Raw genomic sequence first — 25,039 nt, forward strand, 5'->3', positions numbered from 1 at the left:
CTCTCCTTTTCTTGCTGTATTTACTCACATCCTGTGAAAGATTTTTGTGGGGAGATCGAATAGTTCTGTCACAGCAACAGAAAAAAATGTTTGAAATATCTGCTTTGCAGTAGTCTTTGTAAGCCTTTTTAGTTTCTTTTTTTTCTTTCTTTTTTTTTTTTTTTTTTTTTTTTTGGCGAGTCCTGGGCCTTGGACTCAGGGCCTGAGCACTGTCCCTGTCTTCTTTTTCCCAGGGCTAGCACTCTACCACTTGAGCCATGGTGCCACTCTGGCCTTTTCTATATATGTGGTGCTGAGGAATCAAACCTAGGGCTTCATGTATGCAAGGCAAGCACTCTTGCCACTAGGCCATATTCCCAGCCAGGCTTCTTAGTTTCTACATAACATTTTTTGAGGGAAGAAAAGCTTCCATTTTAAGGATTATTATAAAATTCTAATGGCCATCAAGGTGTTTCTTAAAATAAATTAACATGTACTTCCTTACTCCTGTTTAAGTTCAACATGGAATCCAACTAGAATTCAAATGTAATTCAAACTGGAATTCAACTAATTTGAGTTCAATGAAATCAAACTTTATTGACTATGTATCTACAAGTCAGTGCCTTAGGAGAAAATGAATGTTACAAAGTTTGTGCAAGTTTTCTGCTCTCAAATATTTTGATATTGGAGGAAGTAAAGAAAGACAAAAATATAGTTATAGCCAATGCAGAATATGATAAAAGCATGGAAAGAAAGCCCAGAGAACTTTGACTCCCTCAGACTATTAGTCTTCCTCTTTCTAAACAAGCAGCAATATCAGATAAAATATAAAATTCTAAAATCAATATCATAGCCAGGTTCAAAAATAATAAAAATGTCCATTGAACAAAAATGGACTTAAAACATAAGATAGTGCACTCTGTGTGTTGGTATCACAACTTTGGGGCTCCAAGACTGAAAGTATGCGAGGATTGTCAGATTGTCAAGTCCACTGGGTGAGCAGAGCTAATTTTATTCCACAAGAGAAGCAGAACATGAACTAGGCAGAAAACCTGATGTCAAGATCAAGATGCATTGTACTCATAAACTGCTTTGATGAAAGGCAACTCCTGTGTACAACTACTTAAGGATAATAAAAACATTTAAAGAAAGAAGAGAAAGAGAGAGGGGAGAGGAGAGGAGAGGAGAGAGAGAGAGAGAGAGAGAGAGAGAGAGAGAGAGAAGAAAAGAAGAAGGAAAGGAAACCCAATGTCAAAAAGCTTTGATAGGGCTCTCTTAAAAATTAGGGGGAAAAAGTACATACCCTATTGTTTAGGATAAAAGCTGGTTGTTGGATATAGATATCAGATCATGGTCCATACCAAGCCACAACTGGACTTATAGTTTCCTTATGGTAGACTAAAATCCAGAGAATAGAATGTGATTCTGGACCGAGGGCTATGTGAACCGCATGAAGAAAATCATAAAACCATTAGAACCGCTAGGACAGACAAGAGGAATAAAGAAAAAAAATCATTAAAAATGAGCCAACAAATAAAAATTCCAAAACACATGAAAGAAACATTATGCCAGGAAAGCCAGGAAAACTAACATTCCTGCCAGATAAAATTGTGTGAAACAGTTTTACAAAGACATTAAAATTGATTTATTCATGAGTTCTGCTAATTATGAATTCGCCTACTCACCAAAATGTACTTGTAACCTTCAAATAAATACTTGTGGTACTTTTGTAGTAAATTCATGGACAAGAGAAGGGCAGAAAAAAATCTGAAGAGTTCAATGAGCATGTTCCCAGCTGTGTGTGATGAAGGTGACTCTTTGCCTTGTTTCATCTCTCATATTATAAAGAAGTGTCCTCATGGCTCATTTCATGTCAAGCCTTTTCTATTTATTGTTGTACTTCTAATGATGAGTTTACTGTTTAACGTATTCCCCAAGTGTAGTACAAAAGTATTGCTTACAGTTTCTAAATTTTGCAGTGTGCTTTACAGAAAAATAAATGTATTGGATAAGCTTTCTTCCAGTGTAAAGTATAGTGTTGTTGGGCATAACTTGAAAGTTAATCAACAATATTTATTAATAAAGGTGTATTTAGACAGAAACACAGGTAAAAGAAGGTTAGTTATTGATAAATTGACTTAAAACTTATTGTGACCAAGGTTCAAAGAAACTATAATGCTCACTGTTTGTTAATTTAGTCTTTTGGGAAACTTTATAAAATCCAACTGTCACAAATACTGAGCATTTTGCAAAGTAACAACTATGAAATGGGGAATCAATTCAGGAAAATGTAGAAATAAAGTAAAATAAATGATAAGGAACACATGAGAAGGAACAACAAAACATACAGTAATTGAAATAAAATCTTTGCAGATAGGATAAATTGAAAAGTAAAACCAAAGAGGAAACATGTGAAAATGGAAATTTAAAAACTTTACCCAAAATATAGTCCCATATTCTAGACTATATAATGTGAAAGAGCCATTAAGAAATATAGAATAACTGAAAGTTTCCAACAGACATCTAATGAGAATTTCTAAAGCAAATGGAAGGAATGACATTTAGAATATTCCAGAAAAGGATAGCAACAAAAGTCCTCAGGATAGAATTGCAATATAAGGGTTGAAGTGGAAAAGTAGAAATATATATAGGCATACAGTCCACCATCAGAAAGTTAGTGTAACATTACAGATAAGAAGGAAATATTAAAAGATATCAGAGAAAAGACATATGACTCACAGAAGAATAAAAATTAGACTGCAGGGGCTGGGGATATGGCCTAGTGGCAAGAGTGCCTGCCTCATATACATGAGGCCCTGGGTTCGATTCCCCAGCACCACATATACAGAAAATGGCCAGAAGTGGCGCTGTGGCTCAAGTGGCAGAGTGCTAGCCTTGAGCAAAAAGAGGCCAGGGACAGTGCTCAGGCCCTGAGTCCAAGCCCCAGGACTGGCCAAAAAAAAAAAAAAAAAAAATTAGACTGCAGGCAGAAATTCCTCATTCACAATAGAGTCTAAAGATGCTACTATAATATCCAAGTCCAAATGGAAAATGTCAATAAAAATTAGTTTTTTTCTTTCTTCCTACCAAAACAATAATATTTAACAGGCAAATAGTAAATAAAAATAAAGTTTGGGTCAACAATTGACTACTTAGCTGTGTTAGTTTTTATTGCTGTCATAATTAATTATCATAAACCTCAATGCTTAAAACAATACAAATTTATTGCTTCACAATTCTGTAGACAAAAGTCTGGCAATAATACACCTTTTAAGAAAATTCAGATTATTGACCAAATTCAGACCGTTGATGTTATAGGACAGATGTTCCTCTTTCATTGCTAGTCAGCTGCTAGGAGCCATTCTTAACTCCTTCAAGAGGAGCTAATATTTCTTTCCAATGGCTTCTCCACTCCAAAGCCAGAAATACTACATGAATGCCTTTTTCTATTTTGAATCATGTTTTCCATTTTTTCTTCATCGTATTTTTCTATATCCACTTGATAGAGGGTCTCTATTTCTAAAGCTTTATGTGATGAGATTAGTCCCGCCTGACTAATCCAGGGTTCTCTTGCTGTCTGAAAGTTTATAACCTTAATTATCTCAGTAAATTGTTTTGTGACATAATACACATCTACAAGTTCTAGAGATCAGATCATGAATGTCTTTATGAGCTGTCAGGATAGGCTAGGTGATTCTGACAAAACAGTCTCCAAAATCACCTTAACCCCTCAAAGATCTATTTTTCACTCGTGGAGTATCTGATTCTAGATCAGCTGGCATCTGTGGGGAAACTCAATGGCACAGGTTGAGAAAGGATGTACCACTTGATAGAATCATGCTTCTTGCACTTAAATGCACATGTGAGACACTGGATAGCTTATTAAACTGAAAATTCTGACTCTACACATGTGGGGTGCAATCTTAGACTTTCCATTTCTCACAGGAACCAGGTGGATGCCGATGGGGACTCCAAAGCCACCTTTCAGGAAGTGAGGTTTTAGAGGGTATAGTTGTCTTGGTCACTAGAGCAAGGAGAAACTCTTGGAGACTATCACATTAGCCTTTACATTTTTCATCCTAAAAGTAACAAGTTTCACCTCATGTGGCATTTCTGTCGTCAGGGCAACTCAAGGAGTCATCCCAAGCTTCAAGGGGCCAGTGACATTCAATATTCCCAGACAAGACAATTCTAGAGTCTGACTATTTTAGACTCCTAGAGAATTTAAGCTATGTTGTATATTTAAACTTTAAGTATCCATTTCAAGAATAGAAGCACAACCTATAGCTTGCAAATTAACAGAAGAAAATACTAGAGAAAAAGATTCTTGGGCTGGGAATATGGCCTAGTGGCAAGAGTGCTTGCCTCATATACATGAAGCCCTAGGTTTGATTCCTCAGCACCACATATACAGTAAAGGCAGAAGTGGCACTGTGGATCAAGTGGTAGAGTGATATCCTTGAGCAAAAAAAAGCCAGGGGCAGTGCTCAGGCCCTGAGTCCAAGTCCCAGGACTGGCAAAAAAAATTTTTTTTTAAATTTAAAATAAAAGCAAGGAAAAGACAAGAAAGAAGAGGGAAGGTGGGAGAAAGATGAAGGAGGAGGTAACAAGTTTAAAGAGAAATGTACTCACTGGCTTACATGTGAAACTGTAACCCCTCTGTACATCACTTTGACAATAAATTAATTTTAAAAAAAGAAGTAAGGACAAGGATAGTAAACAGAAAAATATAAAACAAGATAGTGCTTGTTCAAACCTTCAGTGATTATATGAAAGCATTGAAGGGTGTGTTTGGCCCTCCTACCAGAATTATGTTACCTGTTAGGACTTCTGCCTTGGTTTCCTAATCCATTGTTTAGGACTTCTCATCTACATTTATGAGTTATCTCTTTCTTATCCAACCCTAATCTGGTATTGGTAGGATGAATAAGGAAATTTGTCTTAGATTTGAGATTTTTTTCCTTTTGCATTTAATAAGATCTTGCTTGTAAAATCATGACCCAAATGGGTTCTTTGGGGAGAAATTTTAAATTACTGATTGAATTTCTTATAAAGGCTGTATGAAGTCAGTATGGTGGTCAAGGGAAAGAACTTCAGAGTCAATTTAAGGTTCTTCTTGGCTCTGACATCACAGCGGTGTGTCAAGACATTGACTCTCACTGTGCCTCAGCTTTCTCATCTGTGAAATGGAACATGCCATAAGAATTATATGAATAAATATGTGTAAATATGAATGGCAGCATCTGCTATATGGTAAATTCTATTTGAACATTTACTTTTGTTGTTATTTCTCATGTTGAAAAGCTTGCTTCTTCATTTACCTAAGATTGTTTTCACTTTCTTTTTTCTGTCCAAAGAAAGTCATAGATTTTGGGTTTTTTGGTTACTCTCTCTGTGTTTGCACTTACCTCTTCCTTTGCCTGATAATATTTGGAATATATTTATTGTCAATATCATTGATGAAGTTTCTCAGGAGTTTGTTGTTTTTATAGTCTTTTCAACTGACAGCCTTTGCTGGTGGCTTTGATGGTTTTGATTTTGTTTCATTGATTTTTATTCAGTTATTTTATTCAGTTATTTTAAACTTACATATGTTCTTCTGCTCATAGATTATTTGTACTTCAAAATATATGGGGGTTTTAACATTGTCTTTATTAATTTCTGACAATAGCATTGTGAGTTTAAATGGTCTTCTCATTCTTGAAGTTTGTTAAGACTTTGTGACCTGATACGCATCATGTGTTCTGGTAGCGGCCATGGATTTCCTGATGTGGATGTGAGCTCTTCTAGAAAAGCGTATTGCAAACATTTTCAAGGTGTTTTTAAATGTACTACTTTTTCAATAATTTTTTAAACTTACTTTAGAGAATGATTTTTTAAATCTAATCCCATTTGTAAATTTTACCTTGTAGTCCATTTAGTAACTATCTTATTATTATAGTATTATTGTTGTTGTTATTATTAGGTAGGTAAACATTAAAATTCATTCTCTTTTCTCTCCTCTTCTTTTGTGTTATTTTGTTTGTTTTTTACTTTTGTTTTACCATATATCAAAAGTACAAGATGGTTTCAATATGATAAATGCATAATTTCATTGTGGTAATCATGATCTTCCTGCCTTAGCCTTTCACATGTTGAAATTACAGATCTGTGTTACTGTACCCAGCTTTGAACATTTTTGTAACAAAATGTTCAAAAGTATATTAAATTTTTGCATTGTGTGTGATAATTGCATGATCAGATTTCTTAGTAGGTCTGATTTTCTTTTCTGTTGCCTTCTTTGCTAATATGTTTATATTTTCATGTTTTTACAATTGTTGAAATACAAGAAATTTCCTGTAATATAGATTAAGATACATACTTCCTTGGAGAACTTACATCTACTTTTGAGAAAAATAGTGGTGAGATCTGATAATAACCCCAGTATCAACCCAAGCTTCCTTTTTCCCCCTTTGGTGGTACTAAGATTTGAACTCAGGGCCTTTGGCTTTTTAGGCAAGTGCTTCACCATTTGAACCATATTCTTAGTACCTAACCTAATAGTCCTAATAGTGTCCTATTGTTAGAAACTTGGAATAGTTCTATCTTTTAACCTTCATCCATAGCTAAGCTAAAGCAAGCTATGTGAATCAAAGGGTTTTGGGTTTTTTTTGTTGTTTTTTTTAATAATTGTTATTATAGTCATTGAACTGGCTGGCATTGCTCAATTATTATCACTCAAACTATATAGATTATATCACAGTTCCTTCTGATAGTGCACATTCTATAGATTTGCACAACTGTACTATTTCATGAGGCTGCCATCATACAGAGGCATTTCATTGTTTGGAAAATCTTCACCATAGATGCTGTAACTATTCATCCATAATCCCTTCACCTGGCAACTCCCAATCCTTTTTATTGTCTCCATTGCCTGGCCTTTTCAAGAAGCTGGCTGTTTTCTTCTGTACCTGGTTACTCTTGTCCTAGGAGTTGTGCCTTAGAGTTTTTTCATTATGAGATTTCCATCATCTTCCAAAACCTGTTCTCCTCTCTTAGAAAGTATTCAAGTAGGTGGTTCTGAACCTCTAGTACCAGCAAGTCTCCATTAAATCAATGTCTACCAACTTCGTGTCAAGATATGTACACTTAACAACTGTTTATAATTTTTATTTTTACCTAAATCTAATATTGTAGTTGGCCTGTTGTAGGAACCTTCTTTAGAGAATCTAGTTCTATACATTGTCACACATGAAATTCGTTCCTTAGTAGATATTTGTAGTATACATTTTATACCAAGCTTGCATGATTTCATTGTTTTGGAAGAGAGCGACCAGTAAACAAACAGTGTGGTAAGTCCAAGGATGAAATTATATCCAGAAATAGTATAATACTCCAAAAGGAATTGCCTTACCCAACCTACAGAAAACTATTGGTCACTCAATGGCTTTATGCATATGATCATATGAAATGATGCTTATTGAAATGAACTCCAAGAAAGGGAAGCAAGAGGTATTTGTTGTTGCTGTTGTTGCTTTGCACTGTAGTTCCTTTTTTTTTTTTTTCCATTTTCTTGGGCTTATCTCTTCTGTTACTGTGTGTGATTTCTGTACCCTTTGCCTAGTATACAAGTTTATCTGATTTGGGGAGAGAAAGGGAAGCACAGAAATTGTGGGACACAAGGTGAGCCAATTCAGCAGTGAAACCTACTAGACACTATGTTGGAGATTAACTATACAACTTGGACAATGGGGAAGTTGAGAGAGAGAAAATGGAAGAGAATGAAGGAAGAGATAACTCTGTTCCAAAGGAAATATACTTATCACCTGACTTACGTAACTGTAGCCCCTCTGTATATAATATTTACAAAAAATTTTAAAGATCCCAAATGAAAAGAAAGAAAGAAGATGAGTGGTCAGAGAAGGCTAAGTGGTACTAGAACTTTGAAGGAGAAAAGCAGATGAATAAGAAGAGCCAAATTTGATCATGTCAACCAGGAGAACCAAGTATTGTGGGAAAAGCAAACATTTGGCTAGATAATGAAAAATAGGGCCTAGAAAATGGGGAAAATTATATCAACTCTTCCTAAAATCTTCCTGAAATATTCATTTTATTGGACACCATGTGAAAAATAGAAGAGAGGCAGCTCAATTCTCAGGATCTGGAAGTAATAGTAACTAGTTGCAGGATAAGAAAACGTTCTAGCATTTCTTTTCCTTTACTACCTTGTCCAGATTCAGCCTCAAACAGAAACAAAATAGGAAGTTGTCTGTGTCCCCAAATAACCCTTCAACATTGAATTGTGTCTACTTTGTTTGAAATTCCATCATTAGAATAAAAGCCTAAGTTTTATTTGTCTTAGCATCTGTCTGCCTCTTTTAAGTTGTAAGCATTATGAAGGCAAGGACTACCCCCGACTTTTTTTTTTTACTATGATCTAGTACTTGGTAAACATATGTATGATTTTTGAACATATGCAAAATGTTAAAATCATTCAGAGTGATTAAGTGGAAAGCATTATTAATCATGCAGACCTTACTCTAGATATGTTTGATCAGCTTGCTTTCCCCATTATTTTTCTTAAATCCAGCCTGCTATAGGAAATGGAACTTTTATAGGAAGAGGAATGGAAAATTAACTTTGGAGCACAATGTTCTTCAGGATAAAACTGGTGCTAAGAGGCTGAACTTTAAGCTTTAAAAAGCAGTCTACAAACACTGGGTTTTAGAGGTCAGAAAATACATTTCTCTAATTCTTTTTAGTTTCTTAAAATAGGCTCAGGCTCCAAGATCAACAAACTAAGAAGCATGAGTCCATATGAACACAATTGAGTGTTGTCATCCACTAAACTTATAACCCAGTAAACTTGGCACATAATGCTGTTTGATTAGACTCATATGTTAGGACATACATATAAGTCACTTTTATTAGATTTATATTTAAACAACAAAATTAAGTATTCCTAGAGGCATCAAGGCATGGGTCTAGCATGTTGTTGGGAGGATGGTGTCAGCATTTCAAAACCTGAGGACTACTTTGCAGTATTAAGCATAAGCTTAGGTGTTTGCCATAGAATTCTGAACTAGAAGTTGGAAAAAGATTAGAGAAGGTTATTCAATTTTTTCCGTTTGCTTCACAGTAACCCTATCTTTCCCTCATCCCCAAGTCTGAGGAAATACCTACTTAATATTCACTGGCATTCTGTGATCATCTGAAAACATCTTGTTTCCTGTCTTTGGAACATGTGACATAGAAAAACCCCCTGTCCCTTGCCAGAAGGACTTGTGTGAGGGATTAGAGACTAACACCCAGAGAGAAATCCAAATGGAAAGAGACTCTATCTATACCATCCCATGGATTGAAGAATAGACATCTTTTGCCATACTTGGAGAACTCTCCAAATTAAGAATAATCTAAGAGTTATTCATCAGTGAACAGATTTGATAGTGATAATGGCTCAAATAGGAGTCTGACCTGGCTTTTCTGAAACAGGAAACGTTACATGGTGTGCTAGAAAAAATAAAATAAAATAAATAAATAAACTGTGGATACTGTATATACTGGTATGAGAACTAGGGAAGTGAAAGGGAGTATCAAAATCGAGAAACAAAGGATAAAAAGACAAATGACTCCAAAAGCAATACTTGCAAAACCATTTGGTGTAAACCAACTGAACAACTCATGGGGGAAGAGGGAAAGGGGAAGGGGGAAGGGGGCATGAGGGAGGAAGTAATAAATAGTACAAGAGATGTACCCATTGCCTAATGTATGAAACTGTAACCCTCTGTACATCACTTTGACAATAAATAAGTAAATATATATATATATATATATATATACATATATATATACATATATATATATATACAGTTGCCAAAGTGCCCAGAAGCTGAGCACCAGTGGCTCAAACCTGTAATCCTGGCTACTCAGGAGGCTGAGATCTGATGATTGTGCTTTGAAATCAGCTGGGGCAGGAAAGTCCATGAGACTCAACTCCAACTAACTACCCAAAAGCTGGAAGCGAGACATGACTCAAATGGTAAAATACCAGCCTTGAGCCAAAAAGCTAACAAACAGCACTCATGGTATGAGTTCAAGCCCCAGGACGGGCACACACATACAACGTTTTTTGTTTTTTTTTTAAAGAATGACCAAAGTTATTTCAAATGCATTCTGCACCTCTAAAACCCAAGCAGTGATCAAACTCAGGAAAACAGGATAGAGACTGAAGGAAGGAAAGCAGAGAATCTAGTTGTATTGTCTAACCTCACAATTTGGAGGAGCTGGATGTGGGAGACCTCTAGAACACTTTTTAAAATGAAAATTTTTTTTAAAAAAATAGGAAAAGGCCAGAATTGCTGATTTAAGAAAAGATACTGCTAAATTGGAGCAAATTCCAAGAAAGGAACTAAAAATAATAAAAGCCTTAAGGAATGAATATTTTCAAAATTGAGAGAATTTAAGAGTCTAAAATGACAAACTCTAACCAGTCTTACAAATACCTCTAGGGAGTTGGATTCCAAAAGTCTGCATTGTTCAAAGGAGGAAAAACTAAAAACATTGAAATAAAAGCTACCCAAAGCAGGCACGGGGTTGGGGGGGGGGGTTAAAACTAAATGTTTTCAATGTTTTTACTTAAATCAGCTCTCAGATGACTGGAGATATTAAAAACCAGACAGACAAACCAGTTGTGTTCCGATAACAAGAGCAAGTAGGGTGGGGCTACTGTTTATTGTATTATAAGGTTATATCTCCAATGCTGGGAATTGAATAAACACTTTAGAACAGTTTAAAGCTGTTCAATCTATGTAGAATCTGTACCAGCAAAGTAGAACCATGGTAGAGCATGCTCAAAGATAAATTATAAAGATTTCTGTAATGTTTTATGGGGTCTCACAACTGTCATGATGCTTTATTAGACATGAACCTGTTCATAGTAAAATATTAAGATAGTTAATGATTACTTTTTCATAAACACTTATTTCTTTTCAATTTGTTTTTTTCTCCAAATATTGAGAATTTAGGAGGTAGACAGAGGAATTAAAATAAAATCTATAAATGTTTTCTACCAGGAAAAAAAAAGAGAATGAAATCAAGGGCTTTAAAACTATATCTAATATACACACAAAAAAATGTATCCCAAGCCATTTAACACTGGCTTTGGAAAATAAAATTCAACTGACCTTTTTAAAAAGTGAACCACAAATGGCCTTTACCTACTATGGTACTGCCCTCCAAACCCCATTCCATTTCCTGTTCTTTACAGTCATAGTGATGTGTTAGAGACTTAAATATTATGCTCTTGAATATAATAGAATCGTATCCATACAAACTGTCTAGACAGGGCAGGGTCTATGTCTGTTTAATTTTATTTTACATAGCAGTGAGCAGTCTTGCACAAATAAATGCTTTTGATGATGATGTTGATGTTAGTATAAGCAGGTGGCCAAAATTTGGGGGAATAAAGCTTGTTACTTTAACATTAGCATTTTATAGTGTATGCATGTAACACCAAGTGTTTAATAAAATTTATAAATGTCTGGCTATTTTTTAAATAATAAGTGATTTCAGCCCATTTTATATTTTTTAATATTGCCCTGTTAAATTTGTTTACATGGAGAAGGAAATATCAATCCGCCTATTCAGAAACTAGGCCAGACTCCATACACAATTTTCCTAGTATCTAAAATATGTCAGTATTCTTGCTTTTTATTTTAAAAATAAAGAAAAATTAGATGTTCTAATAGTTAGGAAACTCAATATTTAAATTCCTGCACAATTTAAGAAAACAGAATTGGAATTTCTACAGTGAATAGAATGACCTCTTTTTTTTTCATTTATTCAATGTGTTAGTCAATTTGACTACTCAACATAGAACAGAAGGACAAAGTCAAAGATTTCCTGTGTTATTGGGGATTACATTTTAGTAGAAAGAGACAGACAATACACAAAAAGCATAATAAATAAGTAGATTTGGTGTTCAAGGTGATTAAGTGATATGGAATAAAAGAAGAATTGAGCAAGAAAATTCAGAATCAGTAGTGAGAGTGGGGTTATGATTTTATATATATGGTTACAATGGGCCTTACTGAGAGGTGATATCTGAGCAAAGAATGACTTGATGTGGTGAGGTGATTAGATGCTGCAAATTTAGGCAGAAGTTTCTAGACAGGAAAAGCAGACAATATATGTTCCCTAAAGCAAGAAAGTTCTTAAGTGTACAATAGCTGACAGGGAATCCAGTGAGCAAGGACAGCAGGAAGTAAGAGGGGAAAACAAAATAGGGGCTGGATCTGTCCCTCTGAAATGAGGAGTTGAGCTTTTAATCTGAGTCTTGGGAAGCCATTGTGTGGGTTGTAACAAAGTGATGATGCAATCTGCTTTATACCTTCATAAAATCATTCTGGCTGCTGAATTGGGGGGAAAAAAATGTTCAGGAGAGCAAGTCATTTAGGAGCCCTTTGCAGAAATGTAGGCAAGATGTAATGACAACTTGGCTTTGGTAATGGTCAGATTTTACATATTTCTGTATGTAGAATTAACACTTCTTGCCAGGTGCCAGTGGCTCAAGCCTGTAATCCTACCTATTCAAGAGACTGAGATCTGAGAGTCATGGCTCAAAGCCAGCTCAGGCAGGAAAGACAATGAGAATCTTATCTTGATGAACTCCACATTATGGAAACAAGTGGTATATCATTGTCATGCCATGTGAAACCGTACCCCTTTTTTTTCTTTTTCTTTTTTTCTCTTGTATTCCCTTCCCGCAGTTTTACCCCTGCTATCGGATCTTAATATCCTGGATTCTCTATATACGTGTATTAGAACTAGAGAAGGGAAAGTGAGTATCAAAATCGAGAGACAATAGATAAAAAGACAAACCATTCCAAAAGCAATACTTACAAAATCATTTGGTGTAACCCAACTGTACAACTAATGGGGGAAGGAGAGAAAGGAAGAGGGGAGAGGTGAGGAGGAAATCAGGGAGGAGGTAACAAGTTAGGTAAGAAATGTACTATTGTAACCCCTCTGTACTTCACTTTGACAATCAAGAAGAAAAAAGAAAAACACAAAAAGCCTGAAATGCTCATTGATAGAGCACCAGCCTTGACTGAAAAAGCTAAGGGACAGTGTCCAGGCCCTGAGGTCAAACCCCCGTCATGGTAAAACAAACAAATACACAATTCAACACTTTTCTAACATAGTGGTTCTCAAAGTTAGTTACCAAATCAGATAGACATCGGTTGGGAATTTGTTTGAAATATATCTTTTTGGACACTACTTCAGACCACCCAAGTTAGAAACTCTGGGGGATAGAGTGAATTTCTAGCCATCTTCTGTTTAGCTCATATTGGAGCTCAAGTTTGGGGACATGAAAAGGACCGAGTTGACATTGACTAAGTGGGGAAGGCTGAAGGAAGATCTGATTTGCTGGAGCCCTGGGGAGAATTGGGTCAAGCTTTGAGTACAATAAGTGTGTGATGTCTTACACATTCAGATGACAAATAAGCAGGTGTAAATCTAACTATGGAATTCAGAGGAGGAGGTTTCTAGTTGGAAATACAAACTGAAACATGGTTATACTGAAACATGCCTGTGGCTCTAAGAATGAAATATCACAATAAATTGGATTGTACCAGTAGATCTTTATTCTTCAAGATCTTTATCTTAATATTCAATATAAGAAGCAGAAAGCCAAATAATAAAGACCAAAATATATGAAAGCAATAACTCAACATAAAGTGCAATATGCTAAGATACTGGTGCTTTAGTGGGAAATTATCCAGTCTCCATCCATCAATTATAAAGGAACCTTTGATGGTCATCCTTTCCTGCTTTATCATCTAGAAATTAAGGATTCTTAATGTATTAAGGGTAAAATATTAGAACTGTTAAGATTTTCTGAACTTATCAAGTTCTTGAAATTTTCTATTTTTCTTTTATTATAAATGGGCAATTGGGTGATTTTTGGAGAACAGTGTATGCCTTATCATGCAACCATTTTGTCTTCTTTCACACTAACTTTTATGGAGGGTGAGTGATGGGGCAGTAGGAAGAGGAAATAGGAAGCTTAGAAGAACAGTTCTGGCGGAAAAAAAAATGAAATAAGACTACTTTTTCAGCAACTACAATGTATAATGGAGCCATCTTCTGAGTACAATGCCCCAAATTTACTTGACTTCATGACTGAAAGTATAGAAACAAAATATTATGTTTATACCATGACACTCACATGATAAGATAAATGAGACAGCAAAGTTAATAGACTAGGCCACCAATTGTGGGAATACTTAAGGACAGAGGTAAAGCAGAGGATTCTTTAACAAGAATGAAAATAAGGAATGCTTCTCATGAACCTGAATCTACATTCTGTATACTTTTTCAAAGCCATTTTAGAGGCGTTTCATATGCTGCCACCTTAACTGCTGAGATAGAATCTTTTACATGTCACCCAGTAAGTAAACTCTGAAAAGCCTGACCCTTTTCTGTCCCACATTGTAATCTGATCTACCTATCATCATCAGGCACATCTGGGATCCATCTTATCTTTCCCACTGGCTAGGAGATTAACCAGAAAATGTTTTGAATTGGATTCATAGATGGCAAAACGCCACAGGACTTTATGAATTATAATGGGAGCAAATAAAAGGTTAGATTGTATTTTTGTGTTTTCAAAAGAAGAAAGCTCTGACCCAGTCAGGATTAAGTGCTTAAAAATTGGAGATAAAAACTGTTATATTAAGTGCCTAAGTACAGTCATTCATAGGTTCATCTACAAAGAAAATACATTTTCAGAGAGTGAGGATGTTCAACCTCATCAGCAGACACACAGCTGCCTATCTACAGGTGTGTTAGCATTTAGGAGTTAAAAGGCATTCTCCTTTCTCTTGCTCCATTTCTTCTTGCTGATGTTTGGGAGAGCTATCTAAGAAGCTGGAAGTTGAGGATCTTGAGCCTAACCCATCCTTCCTACATCATATTTTTGGTGAGATTCTTGGGAAGAGATACCATGCATTTGGTCCAAAAGTCTAGTATTTTCCATGTAAAATATATCATAATTCATTTGTTTTCACTTTATATATCTCAACCAAAAGCCTATTATTCTCACCATTGCTGTTTTATGAGGGATAGCATCCCACATTGCATATGTTCAGTGCATTCTGCCTTTTGTTCACCTGGAGAAAAGCCACTGCTTCTGCTCAGAACTCTGACTTGTCAGAGTTGTGTCTCCAGAAGCTGGTAAGACAACCAAGTAAAGTTAAGTATTTCCTCAAGCACTTGAAGGCATCAGTTTCTAAATCTGACTTTTAAGAGTTTCAGGAAGTACACTGGTTTAATAATGGCCCAAATTATAAGTATAAAACATGGTGGAAGTTAAATCTCTGTACAAATAACAGCTATTCTTCTGTTGTTATTGTTATTATTACTGTTTTCAGACTTTGTAGAAACAGAGGTTATAATGACTTTCCTGATGTTTCTACTCCTAAAGCCGGATGACCTAGACATATTAAGGGTCTGATGATGTCTTGAACTATCCTTGATGAGTTTTGGATTCAAATAAAGAATCTGTGGCCAAATCTTTTCTTCCCTTAATTGTTAAACATGTGTATTTCAAGGGAAATTTGATTCATATGTTTCTGATTCATTAACACTTAAATCATCAAAATGTTATTTTGTAAGAGCTATTTGATGTCCAATAAGCTTTCTGAACCTGTTTTATAAGCTCTCTTAAGTCCTTTTCTTAAAACAGGAAGCTGCATTTTGCCAAGTACAAATAAATTCAAATCTTAAGAAAATTCAAATTCAGTTTCTAGCTCTAAACTCCAGGATCTAAGTGCATTCTCAATTTAGCAGAATATACAAAAAATGCAAGTAAAAAGAAAGAGAATAGTGATAAAAGTGAGTAAATGTATTCACAAGCATTAGTACTCTTGGAGGTATTATTCCAATTATGAAAAAATAATAAAACTTCAAACAGGTGATCTTGTGACCATCATATACAAGTAAGAATAGGAACTTTGTCTGCATGTTGCTATTCTGTGATGTGTCTAAATATATTTACTAATTTTGTCACAGTCAAGAAAACCTAAAGGTTTAACATTTCAGCTTCATTTTTTATTAGTTTTAAGATTACCTCACTTGAGTCTTATCTAATAGAGATGAGAAGAATCAAACATATTTTTGTCCAATGGGAGGAATCAAGAGACTTTAGGACTTTTCTCTCTGTACTAATGTAATATAGTATCATCAATTAAAAATTATATTCGGGGGCTGGGATATAGGTTGGTGGCACAACCCTGGCCTAGCAAGTAAAATGTCTTGGGTTTGATCTAGAGTATCAAAAAAATAGAAGAGAAAAAATAGTTAAAAATTGTATTCATTTGGTGTTTTATATGACTACTTAAAGATAATAATAATCAAAAGGAAAATGTAATCAGTATCTTTCTTAGAATTGCATAAATGCAGAAATTATTTCTAGTTCATACTAAAACATCTCAGGTATATTTTACCCTTCTTACTTTAAGGCAGTGGTGATTTAGCCTGACTTTGAAGTTATCTTCTTTAGAACTGGTTGACTTATATTTATTGTATTTATAGAAAGCAAAAGTAAAATCAAAAAATGGGAGTCAGGATTATTTCAAACAAGTTCCTTCCTATTCTGTTTTATTGAGTTCACTTCCATCTTTCTTCTGTACCACTGAGCAGCTGAGCCATTGGATGACAGGCATTAGGCAATGAGTTCTATATAAAAAAAAAACAACACAAACATTCTCACAAATGTTTTGAATGAAATTATCCTAACTTTTGCCACTAGTTATAAAACAAAGAATTGTCATAGCTCCAATCTAGTGTGATGGTACATGCTTGTGATATAAGCATTCTGAGACAGGAGGATTGTGAGGCTCCGGTCAGTCTGAGCTGTATACAGAGTGAGAGCTTTGGTCTCAAAACAACAATTAAAGATAAAGACATTTATTTTGTTTTTTATGAACTTCAAAGGCCTCACAACTTCTCAAGCTTCCTCTATGAGGTTGTTCTCCTAATATGTACTTGTTCCCTCTCCTCCTTCCTCTCCAGGATTGCCCACCAGAAGCAGGTGACTTCCGAGCGCAGCAATGCTCAGCTCATAATGACGTGAAGCATCATGGCCAGTTTTATGAATGGCTTCCTGTTTCCAATGATCCTGACAACCCATGTTCACTCAAGTGCCAAGCCAAAGGAACCTCCCTGGTTGTTGAGCTAGCACCGAAGGTTTTAGATGGTACACGATGCTACACAGAATCGTTGGATATGTGCATCAGTGGTTTATGCCAAGTAAGTGCTGATTCCTTTCACTTGATTTATTCAGAAAGTCTAGTGCCTTTCTGAAAAATCCTACTCTCCAAACAGAGTGCTGCCTTTTCTAGAGTTGACGAATGGTAGCTCATTTGAAAATAGAGGTTTAATTTCAGCTGAACGTACAAATGTGCACATTACAAATGTGCCTTGTATTAAGGGAAAGTGGACTAGAGTTTTCTCTTTCTTTGAGTGTCACTTGAATATAGAAGGATAAAACTGTTTAGCATTATGTATTATGTAATCACTAGATTTGGGTGTTACCTCTAATGTGGATGCCCCTGAGAGAGAGAGAGAGAGAGAGAGAGAGAGAGAGAGAGAGAGTAAACATTGTTGTGGCTTTTTTCTACTCAGAGCTTCAGAATAACTCAGGTAAGAGAGACTGAAATTTCTACATAAACAGTAGAACTTGTTTCCTTACTGTCTCTGATTACATTGAAAGTTCAGACAGCTGGGCAACCTGTGGCTCATGCCTATAATCTTAGTTACTCAGGAGCCTGAGATCTGAGGATCACAGTTCAAAGTCAGCCTGGACAGGAAAGTCCATGAGACTCTTATCGCACCCAGGCCCTGACAACTGACCAAAAACAAAAAAAAGACAAAAGGAAAGAAGAGAAAGAAAGAAAGAAAGAAAGAAAGAAAGAAAGAAAGAAAGAAAGAAAGAAAGAAAGAAAGAAAGAAAGAAAGAAAGAAAGAAAGAAAGAAAGGAAGGAAGGAAGGAAGGAAGGAAGGAAGGAAGGAAGGAAGGAAGGAAGGAAGGAAGGAGAAAAGAAAGGAAAAAAGGAAAAGAAAAGACAATTATAGGGAAAGCTATGGTAGTGTCAGCTGGGTTGGATTTCAGCCTGATAATCCATTAAAACAGAATATCAAAGACTTATTTCTGTTATCAAGTTTTCAGTGTCTATTTTGAATAGAGAGTAAGGTGACAAAGAGTTTGCTTGCTGTGGAATTACTCTATTTATATTAAGTTTCACTTTCTGTATTGTGATAAACAGCCTAGATTTTAGAACAAATAGTTTTCCTGTGTGAAATTATTGACCATACTCTTTATGTCTTGCAAAGCAGATATCTTGACTATTTTTTTAATTTTTATTGTCAAACTGATGTACAGAGAGGTTACAGTTTCATACGTTATTGGATACATTTCTTGTTCTATTTGTTACCTCTTCCCTCTTTCCCCCCCTCCCCCCTCTCCCTTTCCCTCCCACCCCCATGAGTTGTTCAGTTCATTTACACCAAACAGTTTTGCAAGTATTGCTTTTGTAGTCATTTGTTTTTTTTACCCTGTGTCTCTCGATTTTGGTATTCCCTTTCAGTTTCCTAGTTCTAATACCAGTATACCTGGTTTCCAGTGTACTCAGATAAGATACAGAGATAATGCAGGTACAACCACAGGAAGGGGATACAAGAAGATCATCAATAATAGAAGCTATGGTTTCACATAGCACGCTGAAAGTAGTTACAACCGTGATATAACAGTTGTTCCCATAACAGGATTTCATTTCACTTAGTATCATCTTATGTGTTCATAAGGGTATCACTATTGGGCTCTTGTGATCTTAAGACTATTTGCCTTATCTAAGTAAGACAACACTGATTGAAATTTTGTAACTTTAGAATCTATAACATTACAACTAACAAAATAAGAAAAATGTGTAATATGTTGCAGCAGTTTGTTTTAAATTCATATGTTTATTTAAAACTTAAGTCTATAAAATGAGTATAAATAATTTTAGAGAATAGAGGGATGAGCCTATTCCAAAGTACATTGAGTGCATCTATAGAATTATCACCAAAAATGAATTCCTGTTCTGCTTACATGTGCTAATAAAAATTCTAAAACATGATTCTAAAAGACATGAAATGTCAAACAAAGTTTGATGCATATAAGAGGAAAACAGATCAATAAATCTTCATAAGAGTTAGCATCATGAGACAGGACAACCAGCATGTCCAAAAATTTCTCAGATAGGATAGCAGACATAGTATTTACATAACTTATATTTTTTGTATGTGCAAGATATATACATTTCAAATGTAAATTTGACTGTAGAATATTAATATTTTAATGGTAGTAGAGGTTGTAAAGAGCATCCGAAAATACCTTTTAATGCAACATATTTGGACAACATTATGTTATTTTTTTACATTTTTATTCATTTCTTTATTGTCAAAGTGATGTACAGAGGGGTTAGAGTTCAAATGTAAGGCAGTGTATACATTTTTATGATATATTTTTAAATACTTACAAAATGATTTGTGATGCTTTACAAATTTCTATTTCTACGACTCTCCATGGTTTTGAAATAGTCTTGAGGAACCTACCAAATCTTTAGGAATGGTAGAGAATTGTAAAGCAAATAAACATAGAAGAAATTTATATTAAAGGAAATGTCACATAAAAGAATATTATCTTGTGTTTGCACACTGAACAAGGGAACAAATGTTTTCAATTTGTAAAAGTGAAAAACAAAGACCAGAAAATGTACATTATCTTCTCAGTTCTCTGGTTGGTCACAGCAGAAAGAGGACTAAAGTCCAAGTCTTCTCATATCCATTCCAATGTTGTTCCTACTATATTACATTGGTGCATGAACCCAAATAAACAAAACAAGTCAGCAAACTGTTCTGCTTTGTTTCTGTTGCATGCAAGTTTGACATGGAATTTTTTTGTTTGTTTTTTGATGAGACCTTTCAGCCAGCTGGCCTCATACACCTTGGCAACTGAAAGAAAAGCCTATCTAAACGGCTAAAGAAAAAATTAAATTTTATATTTTAAGGTTTTTTATTTTTATTTGCACATATTAGTTGTACAAGGTACTTCATTTTCACATTTGTATTTACACATACAATCAGCCAGCCTTACCCCCTCTATCACTCTCTTATCCCACCTCCCCATCCCACTTCTTAAAACAATCTTAATAGTTTCATTTTTCTGCTTTTAGACATGTATACAAAGTCTTTTGACTATAATCACCTTCTTTTATGCTCTCAATTCATCCACATCCTCACCTGATGTATACCCCTTAATAGAATCTGCTTTACTTTCCTGTTGTTCATTTACTTGTGTATAATAAGTATAGTTTGTTTTTGCCATATTTCACACATGTATCTATCATATTTTAATCAGATCGCTTTGTTTTCTTCCTCTTTTTCCCCATCCTTCCTAAACCTTATTGGGTTATGCCATCTCTATACCTAGATACACTGTGTTTTGATATTTATCACTTCTGGCCATCTTCTGCAAATGACATTATTTCCTTTTCCTTTATGACTATGAAATAATCTATAATATATGATATTTACTTCAATAATTTATTTACTAAGGAATACATTTTATATGGGGAAATAAAATGGTAATGCTAGATATTAGAAAACAAGCATATGTATACATTTTTAAATTTTAATTTTATTGTCAATTTTATTGTTAATTTTATTTATGTACCGAGGGGTTACAGTTATATACATAAGGTATTGAGTACGTTTCTTGTCAAACTTGTTACCGCCTCCCTCATTTTTCCCCACTTTCTCTCCCACCCACCCTCCTCCAAGTAACAATTAATTTCCAACATACTGTCTTGTGAATATTGCTGTTGCATTGGTTTGCCCTTTGTCCTTTGTCTCACCAGTTTGTTTTTCCCTTTCCCTTCCCTTCCCTAATTCAGATAACATATGCACAATACCAAGGATACCAAATCCTTAACAAGTTGTTTTGGGTTAGGGGGATTGTTTTGTTTTGTGCCGATACTAGGACTTGAACTCAGAATCTGAGCACGATCCCTTAGACTTTTTTGCTCAAAGACAGTGTTCTACCATTTGAGCCAGAGCTCTACTTTCAGCTTTTTGATGGTTAATTAGAGATTGAGTCTCACACACTTTCCTGCCAAGGATGGTTTGAAACTAGAATCCTCAGATCTCAAGTGGAGAGGTAGTTTGGGAGATAATTATGGAGATAATTATGAATGGCAGACAGAACTGTTATAATAAATGGATGGCCATGAATTTTAGTGGTGAAAAGAAAAAGAAATCAGAGCTGTTCTTTAGAAAAACTGTTATAGCGGCAATGATTGATACTTGTAGCAAAAGGTCCTGGAGGCAAGGAAACAAAAAGAGAGAGAGAGAGAGAGAGAGAGAGAGAGAGAGAGAAGGCTCTGGGGACAGCCAAGGTGGGTAAGCTTGGGTAGGACCTCAACAAAGGATCAGAATGAAAGCTGAGTCTGGAATAAGCACACTTTTCATTTTGATTATAATTAGTGCAGAGGGTAGAAGTAATAAACTCACACACAGCTCAAAAACTGTAACTTACTGTAGATTTGCAAGTGAGATAATTTTATTCCTTTCTGTCACAGCCTGCATTTGTGTGATTAAATCTGTCCTGAATTTTCCAAAAAAAGAGAATGGGAGGACCAAGAAGAACAATAGATAATAAAGGAATACAAAATAAATGCTTAAATTCAGTTTGTACTTTGAGAGAAGGGAAAATAATTTCAGAAATTAGTCATAAAAAGAAAAAGTAAAAATAGCTATTATATAGAGTTTAAATATGTAAATTCCATTTTAATTGTAAAATAACCCTCTATTTTCAGTCTTTGGTTAAAAAAAAACAATAAAAAATAGTTGTCTTCAGAATTTTAAAGATATAGTCAGGAACCAAAAAGTAAATCCACCATAGTCAGGAGTCCAAGTTTTAAATGTACAGAATTTTTGGTGGTGGTGAGGTTTTTTTGTTTGTTTTGGTTTATTTTTTGCTGTTGTTGTCATTTGTTGTTATTGTTTGGCAGTATAAGGCTTTGAACTCAGGACTTCATGCCTACTAGGCCAGTGCTACACCACTTCGGGCCATGCCTTAAACCCTATATGTGTGGTTTTTACAAACAAATTCTACTAGTTCCTGAAAATTCATTTATCAGCCTCATTTTTTTCCTCTTCCTTTCCTGCACTATTTGTTGAGGCTTCTTAGATTTTTCTTGGGATTTATTTTTGTATTATAACTTTCTGTAACCTGCTTCAGATAGTTGAGACTGGATACAAATGAAGAAGCAAGTATTTAGATTTAGGCATAGTCCTATCTGTGATAGAACATAACAGCATAACAATAGAATCTGTCAAACATATGCACCAATTTATTGAAGTTATCTGGTTTAGTTCTCTTCTCAGAGACATCTCTTCAAATTTGTCTGGATCTCCAACTCTTTAACAGAATATATAGTCCTCGGCCGTCTGGAACCAGAATCCACTTTAACAATTAGCAGATACTGGAATTTTATGGAGAAAACTGTAAATACAAACCAAGAGTTAACTTGTATTTGTTATAAATTCACATCAGGAAAATTCTAGAATCATAGCTGTTTATGACATATACCTAATTCTTCCTTAGTAATGGTAAGCATCTTACCAATGATATATTTATTCTTGCAGTAGAAGCAATAGTAAAGGTAACAGTTTGCAGTTTGCACTTTTTTTTCTGTGTGCGTGCCAGTTCTGGGGCTTGAATTTAGGGCCTGGTTTCTGTCCCTGAGCCTTTGTAGACTAGTAATCTACTGCCTGAAACAGCTCCACTTCCAGCTTTTTGGGTAGTTAACTGGAGATTATGGATTTTGCTGTCTGCCTAGCCTTGAACCTCAATTCTCAGATCTCAGCCTCCTGAGTAGGATTACAACTGTAAGCCACTGTTACCTAACAGTTTCCACTGTGTGTGTGTGTGTGTGTGTGTGTGTGTGTGTGCATGTGTGTGTGTGCGTGCCAGTCCTAGGACTTGAACTCAGGCTTCTTGTTGCTCAAGGCTAGCACACTCTACCACTTGAGCCACAGTGCCACTCCTGGCTTTTTCTATATATGTGGTACTGAGGAATCGAACCCAGGGTTGAATGTATATGAAGCAAGCACTCTACCACTAAGACATAATCCCGGCCCCACAGTTCCCACTTTTTAAAAATGTTATTCTATTATCTTTTAGTAGTTGTACAAAGGGGTTTCAGTTCAACATGCCAGCTCTTAAGTAAAGTGCATCTTGCACAATTTCATTGCTTCCATCATTCTCCCCCATATCTCTTAACCCTACCCTTTCCCTCAATTTTTCTAACTCCATTTTTTGCATATATACATTGAATATTATGACTGTATTCCCTCACCACCCCCTTCTTTTCATCCAAATTTTGGAAATTCCTATATCTAGGTACTTTTTTTCATCTATTTGCAACCTGTTCTTTAGACATCAGTATCCTTATTTCACAGATAGAGAAACTGAGGTTCAGGTGATCATATGACTCATCTAGGAATACCCTGTTCTGTCTGACTCCTAACTCCATTCCTCCTGTGAAGCCAGGTATATAAAGGCAAGTGTCACCTAGTAGTGATCCCCATGTTTGACATCATAACAGGAGCACCTGGAAAGCTCTTATAAGACACAACTTTTGTACTCCATCCCCCTAGAAATGCAGATTTATTTGTTCTATATGTTTAAAATATCTCCTTGTGATTCCCTTGTGTGGCTGGATTCATGAACTATTCACAATTTGGAAAACTAATAGGATTTAAGAGATGAGAGACATGAGACGGAATCTGGCTCTCCTTTACTGAATTACATGATTTTGTTCTAGTCTGTAGAATATGAGATTGTTTTATAGACTATAAAGTACTGTCAGATAGTTCATGTAAAATGTATTAATGAACTTTAAAGAGCAGTGGAAATATACAGGACCATGGAAATTATGAGTTGGGAAAATATAGTATAGTATTGGTACCTTTTGTATTGTTTTCATAATCGATGGCATATCAGAAAAGTTTCCAGTAGGAATAAAGTAATTTCCATATTAGTTAAATAAGGACCTTTTTTAATTTTGGGAATGTATAAATTGCTCCTCAAGCACATTTAACAGACTCAAGGCCCCTGTAATTCATTCCTAGAACAATACATATATATGTCCAAAGGAAAATGAAGATATCTTGTCATTTAATTTCAGTGTCATCTTTTTATCATTAAAAAATAACAAGAAGGGGCTGGGGATATAGCCTAGTGGCAAGAGTGCCTGCCTCGGATACATGAGGCCCTAGGTTCGGTTCCCCAGCACCACATATACAGAAAACGGCCAGAAGCGGCGCTGTGGCTCAAGTGGCAGAGTGCTAGCCTTGAGCGGGAAGAAGCCAGGGACAGTGCTCAGGCCCTGAGTCCAAGGCCCAGGACTGGCAAAAAAAAAAAAAATAACAAGAAGGTCATAAAAATATAACTAAAGGTTAACAGACACTCCTGTACACTGAATATAATTTTCCATAGGAGAAAGTTACTATCATGTACTCAATTTTTTTCTCCAGAGCACAGAAATTACTAACAGGGCTTTTGGCAATAATGTTTGGGAAAGCACTGCTCTATGATGGAGTGCAACTTCGAGGGAGAGAGTGCTACCCTGAGTTTTGTGATTCTCTCAGGATTCCACAGCCAAATCATGGAAGACTAGAAATCAGGGAGCAGTAGTGTTTGTCAACATTTGAAGAATATGTTCCCACTGTTGTTTCTTTAGCATACCCCATGAACTAAAATTTTCTTTGTCCAGCTTTGTTCTGTCATGAATATTATGAAAACAACAGATTTCATGACTACAGCTTTTTTTAATTTAAATTTTATTGTAAAGGTGATGTACAGAGGTTTTATAGTTATGTAAATCGGGTATTGAATTCATTTCTTTTTTAACAGTGTCACCCTCTCCCTCATTTTCTCCCAGTTTTTCCCCTCCCGACCCTCCTTTCCTCC

General features: G+C 35.4%; 1 protein-coding gene across 4 annotated transcripts in view; it reads left to right on the top strand.

Moving 5' to 3' along the window:
* The window catches only part of Adamtsl1 (ADAMTS like 1), a 361,048-nt gene that overhangs the window by 66,951 nt on the left and 269,058 nt on the right, over window positions 1-25,039 (top strand). For all 4 annotated transcript variants that reach the window (XM_048355943.1, XM_048356028.1, XM_048356104.1 and 1 more), the window contains exon 4: window positions 17,035-17,271. In XM_048355943.1, the coding sequence (XP_048211900.1) occupies window positions 17,035-17,271 (237 nt within the window). The remainder of the gene's footprint in view (window positions 1-17,034; window positions 17,272-25,039) is intronic.

Source organism: Perognathus longimembris, chromosome 1, assembly GCF_023159225.1.
Source record: "Perognathus longimembris pacificus isolate PPM17 chromosome 1, ASM2315922v1, whole genome shotgun sequence".
NCBI classification, from domain to species: domain Eukaryota; kingdom Metazoa; phylum Chordata; class Mammalia; order Rodentia; family Heteromyidae; genus Perognathus; species Perognathus longimembris.